General features: G+C 35.1%; 1 protein-coding gene across 1 annotated transcript in view; it reads right to left on the bottom strand.

The window, feature by feature from the left end:
- The window catches only part of LOTGIDRAFT_107866 (hypothetical protein), a gene marked incomplete at both ends in the record, with an annotated part of 82,659 nt that overhangs the window by 45,893 nt on the left and 24,517 nt on the right, over nucleotides 1-12,249 (bottom strand). Inside the window, one exon of the mRNA XM_009065557.1 lies at nucleotides 3,494-3,597. Within this exon, the coding sequence (XP_009063805.1) occupies nucleotides 3,494-3,597 (104 nt within the window). The remainder of the gene's footprint in view (nucleotides 1-3,493; nucleotides 3,598-12,249) is intronic.

Here is a 12,249-nt window from a genome sequence, read left to right as displayed (position 1 = left end):
ATGATATAGAACACTAGATATTTCAATCAAAATTGCGCTTTTTAATATTTGAAAATTTTGTACTTTCTTCTATAGTAACTGTGCGTAATTTTCAATAAATCGAAATGGGGCCTCAGGGTGTAATCCAATTTGTGTAAATTTGATATCTATGGTATCTACTATCGATTGCTAAATAATATTTGAGAACCGATTTTTAAATTTTGATTTTTATTTATTTCCGGTTGAAAAATATGAATACTTTAAAGGGTCGTATATCGTGACCTTGACCTTTGATGATCGTGTGACCAGAACAATTTTGATAGCTCTCGACGAGATCTTTCCAATGGTATATTAACGTTTATTGTACGATGTTTACTTCCGGTTTTATCGTCATTTGAAGTTGATGAATTTTATCTTGAAAAAGTCGGTTTTCCGCTTGTAAGTTTTTTTTGTGGTCTAAACGATAAAGGTAGTTTGCTCCCTTCAACTGTTGTTGATTGCAATGTGAGTTGAAGCGATCTGTCGAATATGCTCTGCATTTGGGGGATCTATATCCAGTTAATTATGATAGGAAATTATGTTACTGCAACGATACTTTGCGGCACAGTTTTAAGCGTAAGATCAAAACTGTTACGCACTGCATCAGAACCTAGATCTGTGGATCTAGTTTTTTTTTTTTTTTGTCTACTTCTGGTCACACTCCCCAGCCAAAACTGCACATACCACAGATTATCTGACATCATTATCTCTTATACTTAGCGTGTCGCTATTGTTTAAATGTAAAATGACGCATCTTCGCCCAACCGGAAATGACGTAGGACTTTAACCATTCATTACGTCTTTCCAATACCTGCTATTATTCTGAATCTATTTAGGGCATAATTTTTGTTTTGTTCATTACTTTGAACTAATGTCTAAAAGATAGCAATTTAAGAAATTTCAAATTTTGACTTTTGTCGCTGACTTTTTGAGATTTTATTTAAAGCATTTTTTAAACTTCCACAATTTTATTTCAATCGGTCTAAAAATTTAATAGTAGATAAGCATTTTGATTCCTGACAAAATTCTATTTTCAAAATTTCGATATTACTTCCGGTTTTGACGTCATTCGCCTCTAAACTTGAAATTTCAACTTCCGGAATTTTGTAGGTATTTGAAAAATTCTTTTTGAAATTAGTTAAAATTGTCCATATAACAATTTTGGAATCAAAAAATTTGACCCGGAAGTATTGTGTAAGACGCCATCTTGATATGACTCATTTTTATAAAACTCAAAATGGGGCCTCAGGGTAAAATTGGATGTGCGTAAATTTGATGTTTATGTAAACTACAATAGATTGCTAACAAAACATGGGAAGCCGATTTTTGAATTTTGGCTTTGTATTTTTTTTATTTCCGGTTTTATGTTTTCAGTAATTGTCAAAACTATTAAGGCTCATATCTAGTGACTTTGACCTTTGGTGACCTTGTGACCTGAACAAAAGTTGTTGCCTCTTACGAGATCTATCCGATTATATCCCCACTTTTGTTGTGCATCGTTAACTTCCGGTTCTACAGCCATTGGAAAATCGCGATTTTTAACTTTGAAGAACTCTGTCACGTGACCTGATTAACATACGACAAAAATTCTTATATATTCTTTGAGTGCATGAAATCACACTTGACATTCTGATCAAAATTGCGCGTTTTAAAAATCGAAAATTTTGTAATGACTTCCAAAGTAACTGTGCGTAAATTCACGGCGTCTATAATCTACCGACAGTCACCGTTGCCTTAAAAAAAACTTTTAACTACGAATATCTCATGATCTAATGATTGTAAACACTTGAAATTTTGAACATTATTTAACAATGTACACAACATCACATACAAATTGAAATGTTTGAAGTAGGCGTGGCACATCCGGTGTGCATTTACCGTTACCTGAAATATTTGCATTTGTTATAAATCTCATAGTTTTCAATTGTCATCCTAGAAATTTTGCATGAAAATAGATCACTGCTTAGGACAATTTGTTATAAGATTACAGTTGTTTGCATTCTTTACTTTAAAAAAGGGAACAGGTTTAACAATTTTATAAATTTTTATTTTTGATCTTTAGCATGAATGACCTTGACCTTTGCATGGTCAAAGGTCATTGACTAAGGATGACCATTCTTACTTTGATTTTTGATGTGCAACATATACTTCCGGTTTTACAGACGTCCTAAAACAGCAATTTTCGAAACTTCAAAGGCTCATATTACCTTAAACCTTTGTTGACCTTTTGACCTGAACAAAGGTTGTTGCCCATTACGAGATATATCCGATAATATTTTCACTTTTGTCGTGCTCCGTTAACTTCCGGTTCTACAGCCAATTGAAAATCGTGATTTTTAACTTTAAAAAAAGGAAATATCACGTGACCTAATTATATAAGCGAAAATTTATCTTTGGTATTTTGATTAAAATTAAATTTGAAAATTTTGTATTGACTTCTATAGTAACTTTGCGTAATTTCAACGGTTTCTATAATCCACCGACAGTCACCGTTGCCTTAAAAAAATTTTAACTACGAATATCTCATGATCTAATGATTGTAAACACTTGAAATTTTGAACATTATTTGACATTGTACACATTATTACAGACAACACAAAATTTTTGCTGTGGGCGTGGCAAATCCGGGTTACTTTTACCTTTACCATAAATAATTCAAATTGTTATAACTCGAAAAGTTTGCATTTTTCACCATCGAAATTTTACAAAAAATTAAAGCACTATTTGGGACAATATCTGATAGAGTTACATTTTGTTTAGGCCTTTTACTTTAAAAAAGGGAATAGGATTTACAATTTATAAAATTTTGATATTTTGACCATTTACATGCATAATCTTGGTCTTTAGAAGGTCAAAGGTTATTGATCTACGATATCCATTCATACTTTTATCTTTGATGTCCGACATATATTTTCGCTTTTACAAACGTCCCAAAACAGCAATTTTCAACACTTTTAAGGCTTATATTCTCTTTTATTTGACCTCTGTTGACCTCTTGGCCGAAACACAAATTATTGTACTTTTCCAAAAATATTTTCATTTTTGTTGTGTGCGAATTGAACTTTTAACTTTACAGCTATTTGAAAATTCGACTTTTTACTACCGAATGTTAATATCTTTTAGTACCGAATGGTATCAAATTCATGCGTCTTTTCACTACCGAACGGTAAACGGTTTAAACGATTTTTTCTACTATTGAACGTTTACATGCTTTTCTTTCCGGTAAGAAATCCCATTGTGACTTTAAAATGCAACATTTTATCGATGTAACAGGTTGGATGCGCACTGCTTCGGTACCGTTATAACGGTTTTAGTTCTACATTTGATATGCCAACTCAGGTTTTCACAAAGTGGACATAGAACAGTCTGGTTCTCAGGTAACGATGTATAGGTACAATAGCACAGGCATTCAATGATATGGCCTCCATCATGTTTTATGGAAATTATTCTGTATAAGAAAATGTTCTATACATACCCACAATTGCTATTATACTCAAACTTCCCTTGATTCAATTGCATAGCCAAATCTGCTGTTTGGAAATTTAATGATACCATTTGGCAACCAGCATTCCAAAATATCTGAAAAAATCAAAAAAAGAAAGGAACTGTAGGTCTATCATCAGGGCAATTGGTACTAAAGGTCAATAACCTAACCAAACTAACCTGCCAGGGCAAAATGTTACCAATCAAGGTAATATAGGCCCACTGGCAGCTTTGATTTAAAATAGAAAAATTTTGCAGTACAGTAACAATTACAACACGAGCCACTTATGGCACAGAGTGGGACTTTGCTACTGTGGCAAATTGCAGGGGACTCTGTAAAAAATCAACCTTCTGGGTCAATTAGGTCATGTGCCAGAACAGTCTATATCAAAGACATTTTCTTTGTTTGGAAGGTTGTGAAAATAGAAGCAGATTTCAGACGTCATAAATACACATTATGGTAAATGATATAATTTATGTCTTACACTGATTGGTTGTCTAATTTGAGCGAAGAATTATCATAGAAATATGTAAATAGAAGAATATCCCGCACTTTTCTCATTCGCTCTCTGTATCTTGCTGCACACACATCGCAGCATAGTCACTCATAAGAATTTCTGTTGATCACATTGATTGAGTATTTACAGAGAGTGGTTCAACTAAAGTCTCAACAGATAAACGTTCAGTATTTAAATATTCTTTCTGACGCTTGCTCGCTAACCTGAAGGTCCAAGGTTCAATCCCGGCATAGCTCGAGATAATACCTTCGGATTTTTCAACCTGGTTTCCCCCTGTCAGTAATGCAGGTAAGAGGGGCTGACATGAAAAAAGCGTCTAGTCGTTCGGATGGGACAATAAACCGAGGCCCCGTGTGTGCTACAGGCTGTGCATGTTAAAGATCCCTCGACAGTTGGAAATCGAAAAAGAGCAGGCTAATGCCGCTGTCCTGGCAAAATTTCCCTCATGGCACCCTGCATGGCGTTGCCTGTCTTCATTAGCCCACAAGGTGCAGAAGAGTAGGACGTAAAACTCCATTCATTTTATTTCATTTTTTAAATATTCTTTCTGTGAACGTTATCTATCCTGTACTTTCACTTTGTAAGTCTAGTGTATTTTTTGGACATCGTGTGTTCTCGTCGCTCGACCAAGTGTTAAAGTAGTCTGCTTTTCTAGTCCATAATTCGAATTGATTGACCGTTGAGAAACATGTCCAGCTACGTTTTTGAAAGGTTCTTTGAGATCCTATGAGTAGATTTAATTCAGGAATACAATCTTCAGGATTTTTACGGGGAATTTTCGGTCTATGATTCAGGCCTCGACACAGTCACTGGAATGTTCGCACTTCCACATTCCTGTTTAACCTTGACCTTGTGCCTCGTTCTCTGGCGAATACCAACAAAATTGCAGAAGCTACAAACGGGTCTATCCCAGCCTTTTCTATCGAGCAAGGTGTGAAAACATTCACTCCGGAGTGCCCAATTAGAGTAGCCTTATATGGGACATCAATCATCAAATGTCTTGGCCAGTACATGTCACGGGAAGCTTTAGCATTTAACCTGAAATTACCAGGATGCCTCTGTGCAGTAGATTGTTTTGGTTCGATTCCGATCCTCATTATCGGCTGTATAAAGCTTGTCATCGTTTCACGGGTCAGGATATAACACTGTTACACATGGGGTCAAATGATTTGGCAAATGGTGTACCCGCTCGAAAGGTTGTGAATGATTTGTTGGAGTTTGCCAATGCCATTCACAGGCGGTTTAATACAAAGTGGATTATACTAAGTCAAATCTTACCAAGGATTAATGAGGCTATTCCAATTTTGAATGATTATATTATTCTAGCCAATTCTGAATTAGAACCGATCTCTAGCGAACATGTGTTTCTGTCCTTTTGACTTTTGGAAGCATCGATCAGGTTTAGGCACTTCAAATGCTCAATTGAATTCAAAAAATTTCTTGCAGGTGTCCACCTGTCAGATGCAGGAAACAAGAAACTAGGGAAAAGCTACTGTGATGCCAATTTGCGTCACATTAATTGGCATTTTAAGGTAAGCGTATCCATGCTTGGAAATATTTTCTATGTTTGGCTTATCAAGTTGTTTTGACTGTGTGCCTCAAAAATCTAACATCAAAATATTGGCTTAGTTTTTGTAATTATCAACACGAGCTGGCAAATCGTGTCATTGCTTATGTTAAATGCTGTTGCTTGACGTTATTCAAGCCGTTATTTTCTAACAGCGCTTTGTGTAAGCCAAAGCCTTGCTTTGTGTGAACTAAAAACGTTGCTGTTATGAACAAAAGCGCTTTGTGTAAACTAAAGCCGTTGCCTTGTGTAAAATTTACAGTTGCTACGTGTTTATCAAAGCCGTTGCTATGTGTAAAGTAAAGTTGTTACTTTGAGTGAACCTAAAGTCGTTACTTTGAGTAAACCAAAGTTGTTACTTTGAGTAAACCAAAGTCGTTACTTTGAATAAAGATAGCTTGCCAGGCAAGGTAATATATGCCCACTGGCAGCTTTGATTTTGAACATAAATATTTAGCAGTACAGTAACAATCACCAGTATGAAATATTCAACCTTCAGTCATACACTTCTTTTGAACTCTTTAGAGCGATACTGAATAATATTGAGTATGAGTTATTGCCCTTGTTCTTGAAAACGTGTTCAATCTTTAGCTCGTGAAAACTCTAGAAGACAAATATTCAATCTTCAGCGCAATAATGAATAATAAAACCAAGTTTTGTCAAAATTCGGCAAGAATCGTGCCTTCTAGAGTTTTTATGAGCTACAAATTGAACGAGTTTTCAAGATCAAGGGCAATAACTCATACTAAAATAGATTTTCTGATTTTCAATAGGCTATATCCTTGGGTGATAACAAACACTCAAGCCAAATTTCGTTAAAATCCGTCAAGTATTGTGCCTTCTAGAGTGTTTACAAGCTAAAAATAGAACGCTTTTTCAAGAATAAGGGCAATAACTCATACTCAATATTTTTAGATTCTTCTAATTTTTAATAGGGTTCATCCTTGGGTGATAACCAACACTCGAGCCACATTTCCTTAAAATCCGTCAAGAATTCTCCCTTTTAGAGTGTTTACAAGCTAAAATTTGAACGCGTTTTCAAGAACAAGGGCAATAACTCATACTAAATATTTTTCAATTTTTCTCTTTTTCGATACGGTTTATCCATGGGTGATAACAAACACTGATGTCAAGTTTTGTCAAAATCCGTCAAGAATTGTGCCTTCTAGAGTGTTTACGAACTAAAAATTGAACACGTTATCAAGAACAAGGGCAATAACTAATACTTAATATTTTTCAATTTTTCTGATTTTCGATAGAGTTTATCCTTGGGTGATTACAAACACTCACACCAAGTTTCGTCAAAATCCATCAAGAATTGTGCCTTCTAGAGTGTTTACAAGCTAAAATTTGAACGTGTTTTCAAGAACAAGGGCAATAACTTATACTAAATATTTTTCAATTTTTCTCCTTTTTCAATACAGTTTATCCATGGGTGATAATCAACACTCATGTCAAGTTTCGTCAAAATCTGTCAAGAATTGTGCCTTCTAGAGTGTTTACGAACTAAAAATTGAACTTGCTATTAAGAACAAGGGCAATAACTCATACTAAATATTTTTCAATTTCTCTGATTTTCGATAGGGTTTATCCTTGGGCGATTACGAACACTCATACCAAGTTTCATCAAAATCTGTCATGAATTGCACCTTCTAGAGCGTTGACGAGCATTTCAATAAAAAGGGTAATAACTCATAGTAAATATTTTTCGATACGTCTGATTTTCAATAGGGTTCATCCTTGGGTGATTACAAACAACCATACCAAGTTTCGTCGAAATCAGTCAAGAATTGTGCCTTATAGAGTGTTTACGAGCAATTGTGGACGGACGGACTGACGGATATGGGTGACGGCAATATAAACGCCCACATAAAACCAAAGTCATTGCATTGTGTAAACCAAAGTCGTTGCTTTGTGTAAATCAAAGTCGTTTCTTTGAATAAACCAAAGTCGTTGCTTTGAGTAAACAGAGTTTATAAACAGAGTTTAATTGCGACTATTCCGATCGAGTCTACTTTTAGCAGTTGTAGTGAGTTATCTCCCTTGAACCCGCCAAAGCCTTGAAAATGTCCAAATTAATGTCAAGCAGGAAAAGGTTAGTAATTTTCACATTTTAAGCTCTGTATTCATGAAATTATTTAGAAATACTATAAAATATAACAATGAGATTAGTTGTGACAAAAATTTGACACGTTTCAATCATTTCTGTAGCAGTTGTGAGAAAATTAAAAAGTGTCTCATAAGTAACCAAATGGCTGCCAATTATTGCGCAACCGTCAAATTTACATGATTTCCTTATTTCCATTCCTTGTATGCCTAGGTTCAGTATGTTAAGTATTCATCATCAGTACTAGTGTCCGATCAAGAAGAATCCATGACTAATGCTGAATTAACGGAGGATTCAGCTATTTCAGGAGCTGGGCCAGCTAAAACTGTGAATGTAAGTAGCACATACATTTTTATACGCCCACACATCGTATGAGCGTTTATTGTATTTGCCCTGTCGGTCAGTCCGTCTGTCTGCAATGTTCACATTTGCTTGTGCTCACTCTACAGGGTAGAGTTCTTTATGTCCCATTTTAATTTAAGTGAGAAATGTTATCAAAAGTGTTTTAGGTATAAACGAAGAGGTACATGTTTAAATATCTTGGTTCTCCAAGAAAAAACCTCATCACTTATATAAGTACCACAAGAAACCTTTTATTTCAACATATGAACCCAGATGAGAAATTTATGGAAATAATTGATGTAGAATTTGTTAAATATCTGACATTACATTTGAAATTTTCATCATGCTTAAAAAACTCTCGGAACATGTCTTAGACATAACACTCAGGTTACTTTATTTTTCGATTCCGTAGCAAATAAGTTGAATATTATTTTCATAATATTCTATATTACATTTCAGCTTGGTATCGATATAGATAGGAAATTGTTGGCTAGAGCTTTGACATTCAAGAAACTGGTGTGTACCATTTTGTCATCCAGTGAGCAGATGTACCTGATGACCCTAACTGTAAATTCGATACAAAAGAAATAAATATTGGATTAGTAGATAAATCTTTTTGTGTTTTTCTTTGTGTGGGATAGGTTAGGAGCAGGAGCATGTTTTGCTTGTGAAAGTAAATCCTGTATTTGGAGCATCTTTCTGCAGTACACAGCCTTTTAACCGTTGATTGATATGGATCGACTTTCTGTGGTCGAAGCTGTTTAACTGTACGGTAAACCGCTATCACTCCATGGTTTTACCGTATGGTTATGGATTTACTGTTCTGTTATGGTTTTACTGTATGGTTATGGTTTTACTGTACGGTTATGGATTTACTGTATGGTTATGGGTTTTACTGTACGGTTCTGGTTTTACCGTACAGTAAAACTGTCTCAAATTACTGTACGGTAATATTGTATGGTTAAAAATTTTACTGTACGGTTTTACCGTGCCCCAATTTTTGTTAGGGTATAGTCTGTTAGGGTTTTCTGTTTCTTATGATGACAATGTTTATTATTTTGCAGACATGTGTCTATGGGCATGAGCTGTCAAACATTTGATCACTTCAGTTTGGCTCTGCATTGCATTATGCAATATAAATTTGAAGCTTCTGAAGTGATTGACTTTTATTTCTTTGCTGGCCCTCCTGATTCGCCCAAATGTTTACAGCCTCTAAATTCTTTCCTTCAGTTATCCGATTACTTAAGTGTTCCTATTAAAAAATCCAAAACTGTACATCCATTCAATGTTATCACCATATATGGTATCGAAATTGATTCCATTAATATGACCAGCTGTTTCCCTCAGAGAAAATTATATAGCACTTTTAAAAGACATAAAATCACCCTTAGTGAATTGCAGTCACTTCTTGGTCTATTGAATTTTGCAACTTTAGTAGTTGTCCCTGGCAGAACTTTTCTCAGGCGTCTTGATGATCTCACTTTGAATGTCCCTAATCCAAATGATGCCATCGTCATCACCATTTCGGCTCGTCTCGTCTCGATTTGAGGATCTGGTCTGAGTTTATGACCGGCTTCAATGACAGATCAATGTTTTTGAATAACAAGTGGGTAGGATCTGAAGTTATAAAGATGTTCTCAGATGCGGCAACAACCAAAGGCTATGCTGCAGTCTTAGGATCCAAATGGCTTTATGGAGAGTGGCCTCAAGAAATGAAAACCCTTTCTATAAATGTCATGGAATTGTTCCCAATTGTTTTAGCCATGGAACATTGCGGTTATCTCTTTAAGAACCATATGGTCCTTCTTCTGACAGATAACGAATATGTTATGTACGTTAATAATAAAGCTACGTCACCCTGTTCTTCACTAATGAAGTTAGTCCGTAGATTGGTCATGGCTTCGATCAAACATAATATATTGCTCTGTGCTAAACATATCCCAGGTAAATCTAATTTGATTTCTGACCATTTATCTCGATTTAATTTTCAGCTAGCTCGAGCTTGGGCACCATGGTTAGACCCTACACCTCAGATGATAGATTCAGCTCTGTTAAAGATTTAAGCTCTGGTGCAACTGCTCTTCTTACTGAAGCCTTAGCTCCATCTTCTAGGTCAGTTTATGTAAAGACTTTTTGTAAAAGCAAAGGTTTAGAACCATGTTTTCCAATCCCTAACTCTTTGATTTGTAATTATATGGCATTCCTTTTTGAATCTAGATTTTCACCTAGCACTTTGGCTACCCATGCTTCAGCTATCTCCTCTGTTCAGAAATCTCAATCTTGTGAGTGGTCAGTGAATAGTTCCATTACTTGCGCACCCTATGATCAGTAACTGTGTTCAAGGTTTGCTTGTTGGTGTGATGTGTCTTGGTTTGGGCCTGTCATCACAAATGGTGATTTTCTCATTAAGCCCAAACTATTTTCGAAGAAATATGAGTTTCACTTTAAGTTACATTTATGTATTAATTCATGTAATCTTTTCAATTGCTCAACTCATATTTCTCATATCATTGAAATAAATGGGGGTTGAGAGACATAAATGGAAGTATCAGCGAATAGCCAAAGTCAATGACATGTGAACCTGTAACCCACAAGAAGTAACTCGTCAAATTTTCAAACATTAGGCTACAAAACTGGAAGCTTACATTGGACATTAAATATGAAAGTATAAATAGGTCAACAAAGGTCATTGGCAAAAATTGAAAATATGGAAATTCTCAAACCTGTTCCTTTCTTGAACTATAAAGCAGAAACAACTGAATTTTAACACAAACTGGCCAAAAGAAAGAGGTAATTGTGTGCAAAGTCCCTTTTTGAACAAATGTATCCTGTGTGAGTTATGCCCCTACCCCAGATTTAAACAATAAGTAATTTAAACCGGATGTGCCACGCCATCTCAATTTTTATGTCATAGGTAAATTCACATTCAAAATGTCTACTTTGTAATCGAAATTTCAATGTTCTACATCAATTAGGTCATAAGATATACGTACACCAAGCTCAAAAGGGGAAAAATATTGTAAAAAAAAACTCAAATTTAAAAAAATCACGAATTTCAATTTGGCTTTAAAAAGCAATTGTAATATATCACTGCACGTTAAGGATCTGAAGAAATTAACCCTCTAGGTTAATTAGGTCACTAGCTAGAGCAGTCCAAAGCTGCAAATTTGGCTTTTTACGGACAGCTATAAAACCGGAAGTAGATGTCAGAGGTCAAATGCCAAAGTATCAAGTGATAGCCAAGGTCAATGTCCTTTGACCTGATAAAGATCAAGGTCGCCACTTTTAACCGGAAGTTAAAAAAAACAATAGTAAAGTTAAAAAAATCAGCTCCCTCAGTTTTTTCTAATTTTTATTTTCTTTCATTTCACACCAAAATCATCAAAATAGGATAATCTGTTATCTCTGAACAGATTTTGATGCATTTCAGGAAAATCAAAATGGCGGCCAAAGTATCACTTCCGAAATGGATTTTAGTTTAAAATCGATTGTATAATAACGATGGCTACCCATGAGCCAAATTTTGTTGACATTTATTTATACGTTGGAAGTTATTCAACCAGAAGTTAAAATTGATTTCCCTTTCAAACCGGAAGTGAAGTTGAAAATTTAACTATACCATTTTGTTTACTTTAGTGATCTATCTTTGCAAAAAATTCAGATTAATCGGATAACAAGCAAATCTTTTAATTGCTATCATGTCAGAAAATACAAGCAGATTCCAAAAATGAAAACCTGAAGAAAATTGATCCAAAAATGCAGGCCGATTTTCTACTTTTTGCACATGTTGAACTGTAGCACTTCCGGTTTTGCAAAAATATTCCAGTATATATTTATGCACATCATCGCCTATATAGAAGGTCTAGGAAAGTTGAAAGGTCGCTGCAACAACACAGCACAGGAAGATATGAACAATTCGAAAAAATAAAAAAACTAGAGCCACTCGTGGCACAGAGTGGGACTTTGCAAATGTAGCAAATTGCAGAAGACCCCGAAAAAATCAACCTTCGCCGATAATTAGATCAAGCGCAAGAACAGTCTAAAGTTCAGAAATTTTCATTTTCTAGAAGATTCTAATACCGGAAGTAGACGCCAGACCTCACAAATGAAAGTATCAGCAGATAGCCAAGGTCAATGACCTTTGATCTTGTAAAAGAGAAGGTCTAAAAAGGTCAAGATCAAGAGATATACGTCATCAAAATTTCTAATGCACA

Source organism: Lottia gigantea (assembly GCF_000327385.1).
Source record: "Lottia gigantea unplaced genomic scaffold LOTGIsca_7, whole genome shotgun sequence".
In the NCBI taxonomy this organism is placed as follows: Eukaryota; Metazoa; Mollusca; class Gastropoda; family Lottiidae; genus Lottia; species Lottia gigantea.
This window is presented reverse-complemented; position numbering and strand designations above follow the sequence as displayed.